This window comes from Oncorhynchus mykiss, chromosome 17, assembly GCF_013265735.2.
Source record: "Oncorhynchus mykiss isolate Arlee chromosome 17, USDA_OmykA_1.1, whole genome shotgun sequence".
In the NCBI taxonomy this organism is placed as follows: Eukaryota; Metazoa; Chordata; class Actinopteri; order Salmoniformes; family Salmonidae; genus Oncorhynchus; species Oncorhynchus mykiss.
Genome location: NC_048581.1, coordinates 55,874,868 through 55,897,526, shown reverse-complemented (window position 1 = coordinate 55,897,526; position 22,659 = coordinate 55,874,868). Strand labels below are relative to the sequence as shown.

Sequence of the window (22,659 nt, the reverse complement as noted above, 5' to 3'; positions counted from 1 at the left end):
TTCCACTCCACTGAATATAAATAAACTAGGGCCTTTGCTGCCCCCTGTCTCTTAGCAACAGACTGTTGCATGAAAACTGTGACGATGACGGCCATCAGGAAACATTTGTACATTCCTCTGGGCAGTGTTGCAAAATCAACAACAGCAACAGCTCCCTCAAGACATACACTCTCAATCTGACCTGTTAAGGCTTTTCCATATTCCCTTATTACAGTTTCCTAGTACAAGCAAATGTATTGTTATGTTATTAGGCCTTTAAAAAAAGCGTAACCATGGAAATAGATGCAACTTTATGTTACTGTGAGATTGGTAGCAACCAAGGAATATTATCATCTCTTAATATTTGTTGCAACCTGCCTTGAGAAGGCTTTTCTGTTGAAATTACATCACACTCCAAATTACATTTTTGATCGTCGTCTTTTGCATTTGTGGCTACGTTTCAAAAACTACATTTTCTGGCAGCTACTACTGGTTTTTGAGTCGACTTTTTGTATCCTCTCTCCTACTTTCACCAGATACCCTGGAGGAGGAGGATGAACAGCTGATGGTGTCTGGCCTAGCCGGGGATCCAGTTCATAGCCTCTTTAACCAGAACATGGGCCAGGCTGAGCCCCCCTTGGCTCCTGAGGAGGAGGCCGCCGTGGACCCTAAGGAGGAGGCCCCCATGGACCCTAAAAAAGGGCCCCAAATGCTTCCCAACAAAGACACTACCGAGGTTCAACCCTCCACAGCAGACCCACCAGCACATGCCAATGGAGAAGCAATGACCAGTCCTGCTCTGAACTTAGGTCTACCCGATGAGAGGCCAAATGCTACCTCTATGGACTTAGGCCTACCTGAGGAGAAGCCACTGGCTACTTCTCTGGACCTAGGTCAACCCGAGGAAGAGAGGCCACTGTCCAGCAGCACAGAGCCAGTTTGTAATGGACACCCCATTGAGACCATCTCTGAACCGCAGGCCAAACTCACTAAAATCCCTAAAACCACTAAAACCAAGCCTCCTTCCCTGAAGATAAAGGGAGCCCTGAGCGATGCTACCACACAGGGGGACGGGGACATTGACATCATCACAATCCCTAAGGCTAGCTACAACTTCGACCCGGACCAGTTTGACGACAGCTTTAACCCGTTCGCCACTGGAGGCTCCAAGATACAGAACTCCCCCCCAGCTTTTGCAGCCGATGCCCTCCCCACACTTGAGACGCTACCTGTAAGTAGCTCCTTTCCCAAACTGGAGCCTTTACCTGTACGTAGCTCTTCTCCACCGCTTTGTGGGACTAGTTCCTCACCTAAAATGGAGGTTGAGGAGGTCAAAGAGCCCAAGCCTGTGAAGATGGAGTTTGGGTTAGACGAGGCAGGCGAGGTAACAAAAACACAGCCAAGGAGGCTGGGTAAAAAGCCTGGCAGCAAGCTCGCCACCAAGAAACCAAAGGCCAAAGCAACAACGACTGCACCTGCCCCGACGCCGACACCCGAACCAGTCGTAGCTGAACCGGTAGCAGAGCCAGTTTCAGAAACCGCTTCTGAACTGCTTTCCGTGCCAGGTGCCTCCTTAAGTTTGGATGACGTTCCAATTCCCAAGTCAACTTATAACTATGACCCAAACCAGTGGGATGACCCTAATTTTAACCCCTTTGGGGCTGGTGGTTGCAAAATGAGCAGTTCCCCAGTTCTTCCTAAAGGATCCTACAGCTTTGATCCTCAGAACTTTGACGACTCAGCTGAACCCTTTAAGCCATCTAAAGCCCTGGGCAGTGAAAACCCAACTTCTCAGGATACCCCTGAGAGGCCAGCAGAGGAAGCAGTGAAACCAAAGCTGGATCGCCCCCTAGAGGAGGAGAAGAAAACGCGCCAGCCTCCAAAGAAAAGCAAGGACAGGATCATCAAGTAAGTCTGCTACACCCACAGCTTGGCATTTCAGCACGTCAATCCAAAGCATGCGTTGTGTTCCACCACTAGTGTAGCCTTCTTCAGGGTAATTCTGTATCCAGAAATGTGTTTTGTCCTAGCAAGAAGAAAAACATGAAATTGTCGTCCTTGTCGTTATCCTACAGTATGTGATATCAAGCCTTCCTTTGTGGTTTTCACACTAGTTTAAACTAGTTTTAGATGGTGCTGCAGTTACTGGATCTCTTTTTGCCTTTTGCGAAGTCACTGGCATCCTAATGTTTGGGTCAGTCGCCCGCTGCCAAACCCTCAGCCCTCTAGCCAGCCCCCTAGAAACCTAACTCCATCTCTAATGCTGAGCAGAACACCTCTACTCACTCGTCCTTCTCTCTCTCTCTTTCATCCTTCATTCCCAAAATGCTCTCCGTGCCACCGCTGTACCCCCTCCCTCCCTCCCATCTACCCAACCAACCTCCACTGTCTGTCTATCATGCACCCCTTCTCTGCTTCTCCTTCCACCTTGTGTTTGTTCGCCTCAGGACCACTGAACAAGTGAAGTTTCTCTGTTTTCTATTGTAAGTAGTACTCGCTCTTCCACCACTCAATCTCTCGCTTGGTATGCCGTCTTTGCTTTCTGTCCCATTGCATGTGTTGTTATGATGAGAGCTCAGTGTTGTCATGATGAGAGCTCAGTGAAGATGCTTTTAGTGACTTGCACTCTTGCTTGTTGGCACGTGAAACCCTCCTTGAAAAACAAAGATTCATTAGCTAGTTGGCTATTTCCTGAACAGTTGCCTTGTTACTCTTTGCAAAGTTAAATAGCAGATTTCAATCAGCATAGGATTTTAACAGTGTTGTAGTGTGCGTCACTGACAAGACCAATGGGACCTGTAGTGTTGACAGTATAATCCATATTTAGACAATAGCTATTTATTAGATACCTGTCCTGAACAATTACATGTCAAGTAAACATGGCTGCCCCAATAACCAATGCTATATTTTTTATTCACAAATCCTCTGCCTGTGTTCTTCCTCTAGGAATTCTTGTAAGGTGAAGAAGTATGAAAACCAGTCCCTGGTCCTGGATGTCTGCAATCAGGTGTGTGTGTGTGTGTGTGTGTGTGTGCAATATCATCTGAATATAACCTTGCTGCAGTGTCACTGCAATTGTTATTACTCAGTAGGTTACCTCATCTCATTTACACACACACACACACACACTTCTCTCTCATGCTGACCAGTGCCTTTCCCTTTCTCACACACTCATCAGTGTGTCTCTAGCACTGCAGTACAACCCTGGCGTGTTGACAGATGCATTACCCATCTCTCAGCACTGTTTATAGAGGCCGTGTGCCATCAAGTCTTTTGACCTCCCATTGTACTTCAATAGACTATCAAACTACTTCAAGTGACCCCCAAATGTAACGCTTTGAAAAACAAAATAAAAATACTATAATACCAGAGAAATCAAGTACTATTTGCATGTTGAAATGCATATAGAATGCACCTTGGAATATTGCTGCATTGTTTGATTTTTTTTGTTGGTGGGCTTATTCTCTGAGGGTACAGTATGCACATTTGACAGATTATGGATTTAATTATAGAATGATCTTCACCGCCTATCAGATGGAATACATTGAATTGAATACAGTAATGACAGTTAGAACACTGATGTGATGGTACTATCTTCCTCTAGAGTCTTCTAGACTGACAGCACGCTGGCACTGCATTCTCTTGTTTACAGGAAGAGGATGCGGTGGTGTCCCAGGTTCAAGGAATGCCCCGCCGTGTTCGCCATGCCACCGATGAGGAAAAGTTGGCTTGCAGTGGCATCATGGGCCAGAAAGCCAAGGAGGAGGCCGAGGTGGAGGAAGACTCAGCATGTGCCAAAGGCCCAGCCAACCCATCCAATGTCAAAAGCCAGGCGCTGCTGGATGGTAAATTTGGTTTGCTCTCAGGCAGGGGCGTCAGTTGGGTATGGCTAGCTCAAGACCCCAAAAAATGTAAAAGTAGGCTACACATAAGTAGACGCAAATCATTCCAGTCCCGATTAAAATGTAAAGGCTGTTTAGCATATTAGATGGCTTTAGGACCATGCAGAGCATCGTTCGGAGAGAAACTGCCAGCCTGCATGCATTTCTTTTAGAAAGCAGAGACAGAGTTTGCTTTGTCAGTCAGCGCGCCGATTTCTTTGAATCTGATATTGTAAGCCTCGAGGCCAGCTGTTTTATGCACAGGTCACTTTCACATTGATGTCGGCACAGGTGACACGTCCAACAGCCTAGGGGAAGATAAGCTTCCATTAAAGTAAATTGATTTAAATCTGCCCAAATTAGCGATATAATTACTCGTGCCTATACAGAAATAAATGCTAAATTTGAAAATACTACACCAGAGAGCATGATTTGGCCACAGAGAATCATTAGCTTTTTAAAATGAGCTGTGAATCATTTTAAGCGCGCAGCAAATAGCTGATTGTTGAGTTACAGCAGTCAGAAAAGCAATTAAATAGACCCTGGCCTATCGCAATATTTCAAAATAGGAAAAACAGTTTAAAAAGCAAATGGCTATTGCTGAAAAGAGAAGACAAAGAATAGACGAATCTGTCTCTAGTTATCAAAATTCTCAACTCCCAATTGAGCAACACAATTTATTGGCACAAGTGAAGATCATTGGCCATATCCCCCGAGTGAAAGCATATTCACTGTCTTTATTATTGGATCATTCCCACTTGAATGTTTTGGGGGGGGGGACAATAATGTCATCCTCCAGGCTAGATGGACGTCATATTGTACAATTTGTGTCTCCCCTTTTCGTAGACTGTAGATTTTTTTTTCCATTCAAGTCATATAAAGTGTAGTAGAATTGCATTTTTCCAGCGCAAAGAAAGAAGAAACATAGCTGATTAGGTCTACTCTATAGGCCCTATTCTCATTACGAGATTAAGGAGAGTCTGAGGACCAGATTGGCGAAAGAGATTTCCAATTTTCACTTCATATTTCACATTTGCCTTACCTTTCGTTGTCGCTGGCAACGTGACATTCTTGGTCCGCAGCGCAAATTGACCGTAAGCACAAACGATTTAACAATCCAAGCAATTTTTCTTCTAAAACACATTAGGCTACAATATTGAATAATGTGACAATCCACAAGCAGGTGCAGACAATTAAATGGTTTATTTTCTCATCCATACACATTCAATTAGCTGACAACATGCTTCTTAATCAAATAATGAATGTTTACCCCTCCTGAGGAACTATCAACTCCGTTCTCTTATGGTCGCGGGATTTGTTATCAACAACATTTGAGTCACCATCAGTCAATTCTTAAAAGCTTTTAGCGCTTTTTACTCATTGCGCGTACTACGTAAACTAAGATTCAATTGGGTCCTTGGGATGTCCCTACCCCATTGAAGTTGAAATGTTAAATTGTTAATGTTAGAATTGAGGTTAGGTAATGGTTATGGTTATGGTAGGGTTATGATTAAGGTTAATAGTTAGGGTCATTTACGTAGCACGAGCAACGATTAAAAAGTCGGTGGCTGTATTCGTTAAATTATTTTGATTAGAAATAGGAATTTCAGCACCCCGCGGAAGGACTGCAAGTTGTACAGGACAAACATAAATTCAGTGAAGTGTATTCAGAATGTTTTTAAAAATTTTTTACAGAAATCTACTGATTGTGACTCAATGTTGTTGCTAGCAAATCCCACGACCAGTTATCAAAACTCAACACCACCTCACTATAAGAGAACAGAGTCGGGGGTTCCTCAGCTACCCACCCATACGAATAGAAAAGTACAGTAAAGCTATCATACAGTGTCATGCATATGATATTATAATATAGGCTACACAGCAAGGTAACATTAGCTAGCTAGTTAGCGAAACAAAATATGTTCTGCATCCTCACGTAAACGTGCTAGCTGTAGCTGACGTTTAGCTGAACCATTGCTAGATGTGAGCTCTTTGGCTTACTCTAGGTACCGTATTAAAGCTATCTCAGAACAAACCAGGTTTCATTTTATCAATATCATGGAAGTCATTGAGAGATCCAAGCAAATTGTGAAAATGCTGATAATTCCCCTGAGAGTTACTTCTTGTTTGTAGCTCAGTGCAGTCAAGCAAAAAAATAAACAGGTTCAAAGTCTCAAAATTAAGGAAAATGTCTGTACATTTTAGCTGTTTCAAAAACATTGCTATGCTATCACTGTAAGAGTGTTGGCTCAACGAGACTATTCTGTTTACACAGCCCTGCTTAAAGGGGGGGCAACTGTAGGCCGGGTGTTGTGCGCTCCCTCTGAAGGTAGCGCTCGAGGCTTGACAAGTTCGCAAGTTTACATTGCAGTATATGTGTAGCCGAGGGACCCTAAAAGTCTGCTGGCTCAGGCATGCGTTGTTCAGAACTGTCTGTTTTGCTAACAGTGATTGAGTTTAGTTATATTATTAGCTGAGTTTTTTAAGGAACTTAAGGGCTTTCAACTTACTCTTGAACGTTGTAATAGTAAAATGCACAAGGTGCAATTTCGAAACTGGGTAGTACATAAGCAGTTTTCCTCTTGTCGTGTTAGTCATTGCAGACCTTAGAGAGCTACAGTATTTTGAACTTGTCCAGATCAACTAGCCCACGTCAGCTAACATTTTTTAGCTAGTTTTTTTTTGCCCATTGATTTTGTTGTAATGTTTGAGTCACTCAGATATCACATGAACACATATAAGATGTACACGATGTTCCCCAACGATGGAAGGGGGACATGAGTGAAAAGCTTGTGAATCCCGGTTTTAGATGTATCCAATAATCAGTAGTCAAAGTATCCAATAGTCATAGTCAAAGCGACTCTGCTTAAAGGGGCAAGAAAACAAACAGCTAAATGCAAGAAGCAGTCCTAGACAAAGCATAAAAGCAGCTTCTGGAGAGCCTCTTGGATTGTTGAATCTCACATTAGGTTTTACTGCCACCTATTGGCCATAGAAAATCAGGTGTTGAGTAAAATGACTTTCCATCTCCATCCCCTGATTCAATATTTATTGTTTCCCCCTCAGGTCCACAGGCGAGGATAACACACTGTATGGATGAGAAAGACATTTGCACTTCGGTAAGTAGGCCTAGATCACGGCTGGCCAACTTTGATGGGGGTGAGGCCACAAAGAATTTGAACTCGTCATGAGGGGCCGTAGTGGCTCGTGGGTCAGCGTACCCTCATCCATACCCAGACATACAGTCAACTGATTTGTGCAATCAATCCATTTGTGCATTTAAACTACTTAACTCTCCTAACTAAATGCATTATACCAATAGCCAAGGACGGTTCTAGCCTTTTGGGGGCCCTAAGCAAGATTTGGTTGGGGGGGTCCTCCCAGCTCGCCGACAAATCATTTTACTGGGCCTCTTCTTGACGACGGAGAGAAATGTAGCATTTCTTTCAATTCTACATAGTTTGCCATGGGGCGTAAATAACATTTTGTCGTTTTAAAACACATTTTCTGCAATTCTACACATTTTCCCATGGGGCAGAGAGAACATTTGGAACTGTTTTAACAAATTTCATGCAATTATAATAATTTTTACATGAGGTAGAGATAAAAATAATTCTACACATTTTGCCATGACTTATGCCATGTCAGTATGATATCTGAGTGAGAGTGACTTGCAAAATAAATGGGGAACCCCCCAAGGTCAGGGCCCCTGGGCACGTGCCCTGCATGCCCGGTCAGCTTTTGGCCATGATTACTATTTTAGAAAGCTGTCTAGACTAACTTACCAATCTAAAAATTGTTAGCTGACAAGGCTAATTGAGTGACTGTCAGTGACTAACATTACAAGAGAAAAACTACTGATGCACAACCAAATTTCGAATTTGCACCTTTTGTATTCTACTATTTTAACTCTCAACAGTAAGTTGAGACCTCGACCCCAAAATACATTGTTGTCAAGGGCCCCATTTTTGGAAATTGATCCGCGTGCCTTAAAAAGAGGGCCTATGCGGTACACGGGCAGACAGTTACCCATCCCTGGCTTAGGTCTTTTGATTTGTTAGCTGTCATAATTTGTCAATAGAAGCCAGTTTGCATTAGAGCTCAGACTGACATGTTTTGTCCTTGGTGTCTACAGAGTGAAGAGCTGTCAATCACCCCAGAGCCAAAGTTGATTGGCTGTGAGGGTCATGATGATAAAGGCAGTCCTTCCTCCCTGGAGACCATATCGCAAAGTGAGATGGACAAAGCAGCAGTGCTCACCTTGATCAGAGAGGAGGTACAGTAACTGACTGATTAAACCTGGGTCGTGATCATTAGGCACCAAACGGAAATAGAGAGGGATTACTTTGACTAATAATAAAACACACATTTTTTGCTAAAAAACATTTTTCGTTGCCTGCCCTAATGAACACAACCTAGCTAACACCAAGCTAGTCTTTTGAGCTAAAGGCTCAGTTCCTTGATTGCAGACTGTCACTGTAACACTGAACACACACTACAGTGCTTCTGTTAAATTATACAATAGTAAACATGCTTAAATAATCAACAAGTAGCAAGCAAATGGATGCCTGGCTGTCAAGCCTCTTCTAACCCCAGAGTGTTTTCTCCCCAACAGATAATTACTAAAGAGATAGAAGCCAATGAATGGAAGAGAAAGTATGAAGAAAGCCACATAGAGGTGTTAGAGATGAGGTATTATATGGCGCTGTTCCTTTAGTTTGCCATAATTCAAAGATAATCATATTTAGAATATAACGGAGACAAAGTAACAAGAAACCTTTTAGACTGAAAAGAAACCTTTTCGTTTGTATTTATATCTCTCCTGTGTTTATCTGTCTCTTGTAGGAAAATAGTGGCAGAGTACGAGAAAACCGTTGCACAGATGATTGGTAAGTTCTTGAGGAGTTCATTTTATCACCACTGATATGAAATCATGGGAGAGGTGAAAGCAATATGGTGGATGTCTACCAGCTTATGGCTTTCACCAGCCCATTTAATTCCACATCGGTGCAAATCCATGGAACTAGATGATAATAACAAGCCGATTTAGACTTTTGAGACACACCCTTGTTTGGATGTCACTCAACTGTCTGACCTGTGACCTTTACAGAGGACGAACAGCACAAGAGGAGTGTCCTGGGCTCCCAGAAGAGCGTCCAGCAGGTGATCCTGGAGCGGGACCAGGCCCTGGCTGACCTCAACTCCGTGGAGCGCTCACTCTCTGACCTCTTCAGACGCTACGAGAACATGAAGACCGTCCTGGAAGGCTTTAAGAAGGTAGGCTACGTGTTAACACTAGAATAGAGAGAAGGTTAAAGAGTGTGAGTGTAAGGTTAGATTAAGACTAGAGAGGTTCTGTTGAAGAAGTGACCCATTGGGCAAAAACTGTTTTAATCAATGTTGTTTTCACGTCATTTCAACCCCAAAAAATGATGTGATGACATTGAATCAACCTTGGAAATGAATTGGATTTTCTAAAAGTATTCAACGTAAGGGAATTTAGTCTTTTTTTCGTCCAACATTTTAACTTAAATCCAATGACATGGCAATTTTTTGTTGTTGATTTCACATTGAATCGCGTTAGATGACAACTCAACCAAATGTACTTAACCTTTTGTACTTCCTGTTTTTATTATTTTGTTGATGTTATGATGTACAGAGTCCTTTTATGTTTGGAAAAGCACTTATTAATGGTATGAAATGGTATTATTAGCGTCACTGTTTTTTCTGTATCGGACTGTTGCGAACAAAATTACTATCTGTAATGGAGATACAAGGTTATTCAGTTCTCAGTTTTTTTTTCTGTCTGTCTGTCTGTCTGTGTGTGTGTCTGTGTTTCTGTGTGTCTGTGTGTGTGCAGAATGAAGAGGTGCTGAAGAAGTGTGCCCAGGAGTACCTGGTCCGCGTCAGACAGGAAGAACAGAGATACCACACACTCAAGATCCACGCAGAGGAAAAACTAGACAAGTAATGATAGTTCAGTATTTCTTGTATCTAGACTGCTTTTTCAGCAGATGTTTTATATGATTTGAGTCTTGACTCTAGGGATTGAGACGGTAAATGTCTCAATGTTAAATATCTGATCATGTTAAATATAAATATATCACTTTATCTAGTCTATTGTTCGTTTGGCTACTATGTACTTTTGAGGCGAGCGACTATCTTTCAATGGTTCACTCTCATTTCTTTGTGAGGTCTTCTATTTTTCTTTATTTTCTTTCTTTAATGTTCCACTCTCTGCTGTGTTGCAGAGCAAATGAAGATATCGCCCAAGTGCGCTCCAGGGCCGACTCAGAGAGTGTGGCTCTTCATGCCAGCCTGAGGAAGGAGCAGATGAAGGTGGACTCTTTGGAGAGAGCCCTCCATCAGAAGGTACTTGACTTGACTTGAGTTAAATTGACTTGACTTTATCCCTAAGGGATAATGTGTCAGTAGGAATCATTGATAGTAAAATAATAATTGGATACAAGAATTCTGTTTGTTATCAATGGCTCCCAATGAGAGGCACAAGATGGCGCATTTCGACCAGGAAGTGTTTCATGATGTCGCATTTGTTAGTCACAAAAATACTATTCAAATGCTGAATATTTGATTAAACAATCTCTGCCTATCTCTCTATTCTTCACAGAACCAAGAAATTGAGGAACTCACGAAAATCTGCGACGAACTAATAGCAAAGCTCGGAACATTAGACTGATACCTGATATCAGGAACTTTGGAGTTCTTGGATGTACTGTTCCACCAACATCTCTCCGCTCTGCCTTACCTTTGCAGCCAAGGCCTAACCATCCCCACCACTAGTAAACGACTGTCCACACATCAACACAATCTGAACCCGTCTCTGCTATTATTACTTATACACACAGGGAGTGACGGCAGTATTCACCCGTTGTCTCTCGAATGGAACAAATAAACTGAGAAACAGCTATGAGTATATGTTTTTTATGATCAATTGAAGTATTGATGTGGCAAATTGTAATGTGCATGTGCAGCTGTTATAGGCATGTAGTGCCAAATCGTAACTTTTGCATAAATAAAGCATAGTATGGACATTACTGTCGATTTCTCCCTGTCGTGGGGCTATGTGAGGGATCTGCTTGTAACCTGTTGCGTTGCGTACTGTGGGGTGTGTTTGTAAAGTATGTTCCACATCATGGATTATCAGTTTTGAAGAAAGAGACAGAGACGTGTGATCCAGAAAGGGTTTGGGGGACATTATTCTGCTGATACAGGGAAAGAGATCAACAATCAATCAGTTGGTGGCTCTCGTTTTGCAATAGCTTGCGTTCCACAGATTTAGACTTTACACAATCATTCTGCTGCTATTCTAGTAACTACTAGAGATGGAGAGCGATCCATTTTTCGTTTTATAGAGTTACCGTTTCGATCTACTCTCATTTTATCTTCTATTGTTTTGTACCTTTCTTTAGGTAGGACATGCTTAGCGGTATGCTAGTATACGTTTTTTTAATAGATCAAGGGATTGCACATTTATTTGAATAACTATGTAGCTTCTTGTTATTTGATATCAACTTCAAACTGCAGTTTGTGGTCGATGCTCTAGATCTTTTATGTAAGCTCCATGAGATATACTCTATATACCCCTATTAATTATTATTATAGTTTGAAGGCAAAGCACACGTGTTTCATGTGTACATCATATGTTAAAGTATCTTTGTTTGCTCATGTCTGTTATCACCACAGGTTTTCTGTATTAACAATGCAACATTATTTGGAAAAACTCTTGTTACCGTATTTGTTGTTTGAACAAATATGTTTCGTTATATAGACAATATAGGCTTTAATCCATATTCCTTGTGTCTTACCCCTTAGCTCATGTAGCTGAACAAAAGAGCACTATGACAAGAATATCTTAACAAATCCATCAACGGAGTAGTGACATATCCTGTTTATAATTGGACTTTTGCTCTGTTTAAGAATCGTTTGAAACTGACATGTTTTGTTTTCATTCTTCCTTTAGCTAGTCACAGCATAGGGAGCTGTGGTTGTAAGCTTGTCTTTCTGCAGTGCAGCCACAGTTACATTTCTCTACAAGACCTTTGGAAAACAGGACAAATATTTTCTACCATCTCCATAATACTTGAGTTGCCAAATCTTTCCCTTGCCCTCAAAGCCCATCACTGTTAATGTTGTAGGTTCTGAGAATAACTTTTCCAGAAAACACTAAATATTATGACAGATTATGACATGTGTGTAAACTATATACTAATGCAGATGTGGATTCTTGTTCAGATAGATGTTCTCAGAGCAAACAAAAAAGCTAGCTGGTGGCCAAACAGCACAATGACTAGTTCCTTTAATGTTATGGCAATGTATTGGACTGGTTCATTTCAACCTTTAGGACTACAAGGACCTACAGTACAGTATGTGGACACGGAACTGTCCCCAAGCCCACTTAGGTGCTACCTACCTGAGTCATAGTTTGGGAGCCATTGCCTTATCCTACCTGTTTCATGAATCATCATCATTATCCTCCTCATCATCATCAGTACCTTCAACTGCCAAATGTTATTATTGTGCCAAATAAAGGGGCTTCAGGAGGAGGTATCATGACTTAAAGGTCTGACTTTGAAGTTGCTTGTCATTCTATCACTGCAGTATGTGTACATTTTATATTGTATGAAAATAATAGAATTGTATTGGATTGTTCATACAGTATTTGTAAAGTGGAGGAACGAAACGTGCATAGATTCTATGATGTTTACTGATTGATATATATATATATATTTTGTGCAGAAGGCATTTCCTGAATAAAAGTGATCATTATTGTGAACTTGTTGTACTTCAGTAAAACTTTTAGGCTGGGATTTAAATTCAAGGCACTCTATAGAGTAGCGCACTGCACAGCCGATGTGCCTAAAGGCAATTTCCCTGACGTTCACCGAGAACACATTCACAGTAAATGCTGCACATGTCGGCTGACCTTCAAACGTGAAGAGCAATGTGCTGCCGTTTAACGTGCCTTGGATTTAATCCCAGCCTTAGTGTATATGTTGTATGTGGACACCCCTTCAAATTAGTGGATTAGGCTGTTTCAACCACATCACGCTTCACCATCTGGCACCATCCGACGGACAAATCTGAGTTTGGCGGATGCCAGGGGAATGCTACCTGCCCCAATGCATAGTGCCAATTGTAACGTTTGGTGGATGAAGAATAATGGTCTGGGGCTGTTTTTCATGGTTCGGGCTAGGCCCCTTAGTTCCAGTGAAGGGAAATCTCAACGCTAAACCATACACTGATATTCTAGATGATTCTGTGCTTCCAACCTTGTGGCAACAGTTTCGGGAAGGCCCTTTCCTGTTTCAGCATGACAATGCCCCGGGGCACAAAGCGAGGTCCATACAGAAATGGTTTGTCGCCCTGACCTCAACCCCATCGCACACCTTTGGGATGAATTGGAACGCCGACTGCGAGCCAGGCCTAATCGCCCAACATCAGTGCTCAACCTCAATAATGCTCTTGTGGCTGAATGGAAGCAAGTCCCCGCAGCAATGTTCCAACATCTAGTGGCAAGCCTTCCCAGAAGAGTGGAGGATGTTATAGCAGCAAAGGGGGGACCAACTCCATATTAATTCCCATGACTTTGCAATGAGATGTTTGACAAGCAGATGTCCACATACTTTTGGTCATGTGGTTTATTTTAGTATTAAACCATGTCTTACTGCAGTAACAGTTAGTAAACACTCAATTTCAACAGTTCCACTAGACTTTCAAAAGCTTTCAGCAAAATGTCATTGAGGTATAAAATGACTACTGAAAGGGTTAAATATACAGTCAAATATTCAGTATTCAAAACCTGTGATAAATGTTTCATTTTAATTAGACTAATTAGTGTGCATGTTTAAACTAAATCTGTGATGTAAAGTCTACTTAGTTTAAATGAGTTCACTCATAAAGCAGAACTGTGTCGACATTTGACAAATAAATGTTCAACAAAGGGACATATTTACATTACTAACATCAAGGAATTAAAGCAATAGCATGAACATATCTGGGCTGGGATTCAAACAATGTAGAGGACATCCCTTACCAGAGATTTTATGTACTGTAATTCAGGATTTCAAGCTGAAAGTCTGTACAAATTTTTTTTATTTATTTGGGACCTCATGATAATTGATACTTAATCTGATAGACTTTGTTTGGCTGATAAAGACCTCAATTATTTTTCTCCAGTGTGTCAGCAAGCATCTTCTGCTTCATGTTCCTCAGGACATGCATGGTGATCTTCATAACCCCATCTCTGGCACTGCTCTCCTGCTTCTCATCAACAGCGTCCACCATTTCCTCGTTCTCTCTCTGACTTCAAAATAATTCTGGGTGATTTGAACTCAGCTCATTCCTCGCAAATGTGATGACATTCTCTCCAAGTGACTGAACACACAAAATGTAAAAGTTCAGATCGAAGGAACACCAAAGTTGTTTCAACATATTGTAGAACTATGCCTTCACTGAGGTAATCAAGACCAATATACATCATCTCACCCTGACTATATAAAGGCCAGGTGTGTGTGATGCTGGGCAGACCGACCACTGGGAATATCTGACTCTGATCTCTGCTGTTGGTCTCTGTGGAAAAAACATGAGATTATACATCTTACTCTGTACATACAGTACCTGGACACACACACACACACACACAGGTATATAAATATCATATGGGCATATGATCATGTCCTGTATTTTAAGATATAGCTCTTGTACCTCTGTTTGGTAGATATGTCTTTCTTGCTGAATTTAAATGGAAGTTTCATAGACTGGTTACTCTTCATGGGAGCACAGCTGGGTAGAGGGGAGTCTCGTCTTTCCAGCCGGATTGGGCTTCAACACAACAGAGTCAGACCTCCAGTCTCTAGTCTATTCTGTCTAATGATGATGTAATATAGAAACTCGGAGCATTAATGGTACAGTGTACTCACTCATGCACCCACCCATGCACGCACGCACTCACTCACTCTCTTTCTCCCTTTCCTCCCACCTTTTAGCTTTTGTGTTATTGTCATGTTCCCCTGAGAGATTCATCTTAGAGGCCGTGCCCTGTCTTCTCTCAACCCCACAGAGACTCATCAGAGGCAGTGTTCGGTCCAGTGACCGAAAGGTTGCTGGATCGAATCCCTGAGCTGACAAGGTAAAAATCTGTTGTTCTGCCGCTGAGCAAGGCAGTTAACCCACTGTTCCCCGGGCGCCGAAAACATGGATGTCGATTATGGCAGCCCCCCCCCCCCTCTGATTCAGAGGGGTAGGGTTAAATGCGGAAGACACATTTCAGTTGAATGCATTCAGTTGTATAACTGACTAGGTTTCCCCTTTCTGTCCCCCTCCCTCTCTACCTAGAGAGCCTCTTTGAGCCTAAACAAAGACATGCAGCGTATGTTATAGTGAATCAATAATACAGACAGCGATATAATAGTCATAAAACATATCAGTTGAAGCAAAGTACAATGAAGCACAATAGAATTACCAATAAAAACGTGCATATGGAACCGTCTTGATAGGGATCATTTGGGAATAAGGATGACCTTTTATATTACATTTCTATTGGGAGTTCTGGTTGCCATTCATTCCTCTTATGTAGTGAATTCTTTGTTTCTCTGATTCAAGTTCAGTGATGCAAACTGTTGCAAGTGAAGTGCTTTGTCAATGCTGTATCAATAAACCCAAGCCACAGTCCAGTGAAACAAACTGACACCTTGGCGTAAGTACCACACCAGCGTTTACTAATTTAGCCTTTTCTTGTGTTTACTTTACTAGAATAATAATCACTGTCAACTATCTAGGTAGAGAATGTGACAATGTTGCACTAGATCAAGTCCTTATCTCCAGAAAGCTTTCCTTCTTCTGCTACGCTACTAGAATCAGACGATACATTTCATGTTTTCATCATTAGTTGGGTCCTTGCCTTGTGGTCTGGATTCACAACTAGAACATCAGGACATCAAATCACTGAAATATCTTTACTTCTGTTCTTGAAAGCAGCTTGAGAAAAAGTTGTTTGTGCACCTCTGAAGTACAATGTAGCTCTTTGGCCTCTTAGGTGGCCTTCTCTGGCCTTCTACAACTGAACTTTGGATTCCATAATACCAGCAATAAATGATGACAGGTAAAGTTCTGGGTGTATAATATATATATATATATATTTATTATGATAATTAATAACTGATGTAAATATCCTAAATAGTGTACCCTTTAAACACCAACCTAATATGCAGGCTGACTCCACTTAGATTGCTGGAGAAAATATTTTTTATATTATTTTATCTATTTTTTATTAAAAGGAATTCAGAGAGCAGGTGTGAAGGCTCCTGCCAAAGTCTGTATTGGGTATGATCACACTCCTGCAGGGGCCTACTCTCTGTCGGCCACTTGATGGGGGAATAGCACGACAATATCAACTTCAGGATAGAGTAGGCTCACTCTATGGTCCTGTTTGAATACCATTTGAATATTTTCCTTCCTGGAGGAAATCACAGATCTGGCTTGGAAAAATGGTGAAAGCACTGTGGAATACATGAAATCACCTGCTATTGACACACACACACAGGATCATTGACAGATCAGGATGAAATTATGTATTTTAAAGTCAGACAGTCAGACACCTGAGAAACTCAACAGAGTAAGGTGCTAGACAGCCAATCTATCTCAAGCATCGGTCTTTAATGTTAAAAACTTCCATCACACTTCCCAGATCTACATCCAGGGGTTGTCACTTCAGAAGCTTATTGTTCACAGGATATTGTTTACACTTCTGGAATTGTCTTTGTTTAGCTGCTTGAAAGTATTCTAATTTTAGGCTAATTGAGGTGAGAGAATGTGTTTGCAGCTTATGTAGCCTGTGATGCAGGGCAGGCCTATGCCTACTGGTCTTTTATATTGTCTGGTGCAATGTAAAGTCTATTTTATGGGGATCATTTTAGCAAGCCTTTATGGAAATATAACCTATTTGTTTTGGTGGAAATGTTGTTTTCTTCCCTTAGCAACTGGCAGAACTTCATACTAGTGCTACAACAAGCCAAGTTCAGTTGTTTCATAACCGTTCTGTGGACAAGGGGGCGGGAAGGATGCCGAAGACGTCATGACTGCAGGACTCCGCTTCCATAGATATTAAGGGAGGAGAACGTTTCGAGGAACGACCGGAGTGAAGGCTTGACGACATCACTGCTGCAGCCTAGACATTGAGAAGCCCAATTCGATTGAAACGCTCCTCTTTTTGGCGCGAGGTCATCTTCGGAATTTCTTCAAGTAAGTGGGTCTTTTCTATGCACATTATAGCTGTTCCAGATGCAGAGCATTTTAATTAAATAACGGGAAAATCTTGAAGTTACTTGAAGTTACTAAAAACAGCAGTTCATGAAATAACAAAAAAGTGTAAACTGTAGCCATTTATTTCCCTCTATATAGTTAATTCGCCTTAGCATTGTTACTTTTTTGTGTCAGCAATTAGACATTGTTCTTAAGTGGGTCTAGTTACCCCCTAGTACGCTAATAGCTATCCAAGTCAACTTTAGGAAACTGTCTACCCTTGCCATAACTTGCTTTATGTGGTTGAGCAGGGGGGACTTGCCATCCGGCATTTCAGGCAAATGCCAGAAGGGCTGGTATACTTTTAGTCTAGTGGTTGGGCCTGTCTACTTTGTTTTTATTTCTGAAGAAAATTATCATTATCTGCCTTTTGCTGGGAAACGGTTGCCGGGGCTTTGATATGTGTTCTCTACTGCTTGAGGTATTTACAGTCCACTCCAAAATTATTGTCCCCCTTGATAAAGACTGTATAAAATAAATAAATAATAATACAAATACTAAGCTGTATTGTTTGGCAAAACATTTTTAGAAATTATATTGTTTTACACTAATACAATTGCTCAAAGGAAGTGATTTTGTTTAACAAGTAATACAAATAAATACAAAAAAGATAGTTGTCAAAATAATAGGCACCCCATTAGAAATAAAATCTGCATTAACATTGTACTTTTTAAAAATTTATCTCAGTTTAAAATCACTGGAACAGTGGTAGACTTGTTGGAAGAGGACGGATGTGTGTCTTGTCCCCACACACAGTGAGGAAGATGGTTCAGGAGGCAAAGGAAAATCCAAGGGCCACAGTTGGAGAAATACAGAACTGGGTATCAACTTGGGGTCGTCAAGTCTCTGAATCTACAATTAGATGCCACCTCCATGCCAATAGGCTCTTTGGAAGGGTTGACATATTTATTTTATTTTATTTTATTGAAAGCAACCAACAAATGTAAACGCCTGGAGTTTGCTAAACGATATTGGCAGTTGGGTTGAACCGAGTGCTATGGTCAGATGAGACAAAAATATATTTGATTTTTTATTTCACCTTTATTTAACCAGGTAGGCCAGTTGAGAACAAGTTCTCATTTACAACTGCAACCTGGCCAAGATAAAGCAAAGCAGTGCGACAAAAAAAACCCCACAGAGTTACACATAAACAAGTCAATAACACAATAGACAAATCTATGTACAGTGTGTGCAAATGTAGAAGAGTAGGGAGATAAGGCAATAAATAGAGGTGAAATAATTACAATTTAGCATTAACACTGGAGTGATAGATGTGCAAGTAGAGATACTGAGGTGCAAAAGAGCAAGAGGATAAATAACAATATGGGCTGATGCTTAAAGTTAGAGAGGGAGAAATCAGACTCCAGTTTCAGTGATTTTTGCAATTCGTTCCAGTCATTGGCAGAAGAGAACTGGAAGGAAGGCGGCCAAAGGATGTGTTGGCTTTGGGGATGACCAGTGAAATATACCTGCTGGAGCGTGTGCTACGGGTGGGTGTTGCTATGGTGACCAGTGAGCTGAGATAAGGCGGGGCTTTACCTAGCAAAGACTTATAGATGATCTGGAGCCAGATTCTAGATGTAATTTTGGATTAGAGATGCTTAATGTGAATCTGGAAGGAGAGTTTACAGTCTAACCAGACATCTAGGTATTTGTAGATGTCCACATATTCTATGTCAGAACCGTAGTGATGCTAGTCGGGCGGGCAGGTGCGGGCAACAATCGGTTGAAGAGCATGCATTTAGTTTTACTAGCATTTAAAAGTCGGTGGCCACGGAAGGAGTGTTGTATGGCATTGAAGCTCGTCTGGAGGTTTGTTAACACTGCGTAGAGGTGGATCAGAGAATCACCAGCAGCAAGAGCGACATCATTGATATATACAGAGCAGAGTGTCTGCCCGAGAATTGAACCCTGTGGCACCCCCATAGAGACTGCCAGAGGTCCGGACAACAGGCCCTCCGATTTGACACACTGAGCTCTATCTGAGAAGTAGTTGGTGATCCAGGCGAGGCAGTCATTTGAGAAACCAAGGCTATTGAGTCTGCCGATAAGAATGCAGTGATTGACAAAGTCGAAAGCCTTGGCCAGGTCGATGAAGATCTCTTTGGCCACGCAAACCAGCGGTGGGTTTGGTGTCAAAAGAATGATGGATGTGCAGAAAATAACCTTATACCTACTGTAAAATATGATGATAGTTCTTTGATGTTATGGGGCTGTTTTGTTTCCACTGATACTTAGGCCGTTGTTAAGGTCAACTGCATCATGAACTCAACCAAGTACCAGGACATTTTAGTTAAAAAAAACCTGCTTGCCTCTGCCCAGAGGCTGAAACTGTCTTCCTGCAAGACAATGACCGCAAACACACATCAAAATCCAGAAAGAAATGGTTTATTGACCACAAATTCTACATTTTGCATTGGCCATCTCAGTCTCTGGACTTGAACCCCTTTAAAAAGCTGTGGTTTGAATTGATGAGGGCAGTCCATAACCGCAGACGAAGGATATCAAGGATCTGGAGAGATTCTGTATGGAGGAATCGTCTAAGATCCCTTTCAATGTGTTGTCCAATCATTAAACATTATAGAAAGGGGAGAGTGCAAAACGTGTTGAAAACAGGGGTACCAATCATTTTTGACCTGTTAAATACAATATATTTCTCTGAGCAATTGTATCAGTATAAAATAATTTCCCCCATAAATGTAGCATACAATATAGCTCAGTATTTGTATTATTTATTTTATACAGTCTTTTTAGCTCATCTTTATTTGTATTTTTTAATTTAACCTTTATTTATTTTATAAAGGGTGTCAATCAGTTGAGGTGACTGTATATTACTTCACTATTTCATACAATTAAGTACTTTGTTTTACTGCTGCTGAAGTGATTGCAGCTTGGGAATCTGAAGTCGGAGCCACATTGTGGTTGCAGACGGTTACTGTAAGGTCAGGGAAAGATTGAAAGACAGTCAGAAATTTAGAAAAAGTCCTGACAAATATGTTTCATATAAGAAACGTCCGGGTCTTGGCTGGTCCTTGTTGGAAAGTTGGAAGCACAGAATCGTCTAGAATGTAATTGTATGCTGCAGCTTTAAGATTTCCCTTCACTGGAACTAAGGGGCCTAGCCCAAACCAAGAAAAACAGTCCAGACCATTATTCCTCCTCCACCAAACTTTACAGTTGGCACTATGCATTGGGGACTTTGTCCTGGCATCCGACAAACCCAGATTCGTCCGTCAGACTGCCAGATGGTGGAGCGTGATTCATCACTCCAGAGAATGCATTTCCACTGCTCCAGAGTCCAATGGCGACAAGCTTTGTGAATGCCTAGCCAACGCTAGGCATTGCGCATGGTGATCTTAGGCTTTTGTGTGGCTGCTCTGCCATGGAAACTCATTTCATGAAGCTCCTGACATTGCTTCCAGAGGCAGTTTGGAATTCGTTATTGAGTGTTGCAACAGAGGACAGACAATTTGTATGCATTACGTGCTTCAGCACTCAGCGGTCCTGTTCGGTAAGCTTGTGTGGCCTACCAATTTAACTGTTGAGCTGTTGTTGCTCCTAGACGTTTCCACTTCACAACAGCACTTAGTTGACCGGGGCAGCCCTAGCAGGGCAGAAATTTGACGAACTGATGTCACATCCCATGACGGTGCCTCATTGAAAGTCACTGAGCTCTTCAGTAAGGACATTCTACTGCCAATGTTTGTCTATGGAGATTGCATGGCTGTGTGCTCAATTGTATACACCTGTCAGCAACGGGGTATGGCTGAAAAAGCCATCCATGTGGTAGGCTCACCATTTCTAAAACTGGCCTTTTCATTGGCTTTATTAGTCCTGTTTCCTGTGACTAATCAATGTAGCTATTTAAGCCCTGAATATCAGCTACCCAACTTTATCATGAGCCTATTTGCAATGTGTTTACACAGCAGGAAATGCAGAAGTATTTTATTTCTCTCTATGATCAGCTTGTCAAAAATGTGCAGATACAAACTTGAAACCACTGATCATGACAATGGGGTGAAACTCCTGGACAACAGATGTGATTGTCCATTCCATATTGTCCCTTTTACTTTGACCCGTCCGGTTTTTAGGATATGTTTGTTAATGTGACAGTGCATTTTTAATTTGATTGGGCGCCATTTAGGTTCGGCTATTTGTGTCCATCTCATTGTCGTACATTTTACCTCCAGCCTGTAGACTACAGAAAAGGCCACACACTCGTTCTACCATATCCTATATCTGCTATGTGATTTGTTAAAATATTTTTTTGATGGAACGTTGGAGGAGAACCCCAGCGGCGCGCTGGGAATGGGCAAGCTAAATATCTTGCGCCCCTGCCTTTGTCAAAGTGGCCACTGTTTATCACAGGGTGGCATTAGAGCGCACCTGTTACGAATCCCTTTTGGCCCGACAGTCTAGGGGGGGGGGGGATGGTAATGAGACACGTAACATAACTCATGCAAATTATAATTGTGACAAAGTAAAAGTGTGAACGAAATAACCAGGACAACTGAAATCTACCGTCAAACTCAAGGTTTATTTATAAACACACGGTAATGAGGGGAGCAGGAAAAGGGGCTGAGCTGAACCCAAGGAAAGAAACAATAAGTATACAAACACCCCTAAGCTAGACTAGCCTACTTTAACTGCTAACTAACCAAAAATACAGTGGGTGGTCCGCCCAGTTCTGACTAGTGTATTTAACAAAGTTCACCTACGGGTAGTGTATGCCCATGGGCGACTTGTCTTGGTTTCCCCTTTTCCCACCAGCAATCAAATACAAACACCATAACCAAAAACAATACTCACAGGTGATGAAAGTGCTATGGAGGTGCTCAAACAAAAGATAGGTTAATACACAAAGAGAGCGTGAAACACAGAGATCTACATACATGGCATTTACAGAGAGATTGAGCTCTAGAGCAAACAATTGATGGGTTTTTTAAACCATGGGGAAGGAACTGTGATAGGGTAGGAAACAGGAGGAGGTGTGTCTTCTGATTGATGGGTTGATTGTTGACTGATTGGGGAGTGATGATTTTCACCTGTGAGGGGAGAAGGAGAGAAAAGAAACACACACACAGGATAACTGTATCCGTAACATCACCTAAAAAGCCCATATCCCACTGGTTGAGAGAAATTGTCATTTTTTTGGGCATAATTATGTGATGTTTTATGTGTTGTTGTTGGAGGTGCGTCTTGGTCAGTTTAACTCAGAAAATGCCGCCTCCTCAATCTGTCGTCAGAGACAGCCACCTAATCCTGCCTAATGAGCTGGCCGGCCGTGGTCTGCGTTATATATAATATTAAGGGAAAACAAAGATATTTTAGAGTATTTGATTAATTAAGGCTGATCATTTTGACCATTGCCCCCGCAAGTTTGCTACCTCAGCAGTTTGTTTGCCTTTACCATGACGTCGATAGGGTTAGTTGCCCCTAGGCTGGGGCTTACGTGCAGGGCTGTCTCTCCCCCCCCCAC

At 41.7% G+C, this 22,659-nt stretch overlaps 2 protein-coding genes across 4 annotated transcripts in view; both read left to right on the top strand.

The window, feature by feature from the left end:
* LOC110494118 (transforming acidic coiled-coil-containing protein 1) overlaps positions 1-12,654 on the top strand; it is a 40,838-nt gene extending 28,184 nt beyond the window's left edge. For all 3 annotated transcript variants that reach the window (XM_036950218.1, XM_036950216.1, XM_036950215.1), the window contains exons 3-13: positions 516-1,887; positions 2,926-2,986; positions 3,632-3,824; positions 6,927-6,979; positions 7,996-8,136; positions 8,476-8,552; positions 8,706-8,749; positions 8,971-9,137; positions 9,721-9,827; positions 10,112-10,232; positions 10,489-12,654. In XM_036950218.1, the coding sequence (XP_036806113.1) occupies positions 545-1,887; positions 2,926-2,986; positions 3,632-3,824; positions 6,927-6,979; positions 7,996-8,136; positions 8,476-8,552; positions 8,706-8,749; positions 8,971-9,137; positions 9,721-9,827; positions 10,112-10,232; positions 10,489-10,557 (2,376 nt within the window). In that variant the 5' untranslated portion in view covers positions 516-544 and the 3' untranslated portion in view covers positions 10,558-12,654. The remainder of the gene's footprint in view (positions 1-515; positions 1,888-2,925; positions 2,987-3,631; positions 3,825-6,926; positions 6,980-7,995; positions 8,137-8,475; positions 8,553-8,705; positions 8,750-8,970; positions 9,138-9,720; positions 9,828-10,111; positions 10,233-10,488) is intronic.
* A 4,302-nt stretch (positions 12,655-16,956) lies between these two features.
* The window catches only part of LOC110494120 (lysyl oxidase homolog 2A), a 55,039-nt gene continuing 49,336 nt past the window's right edge, over positions 16,957-22,659 (top strand). The window contains exon 1 of the mRNA XM_021568873.2: positions 16,957-17,120. The gene's annotated coding sequence lies outside the window, so the exon portion shown is untranslated. The remainder of the gene's footprint in view (positions 17,121-22,659) is intronic.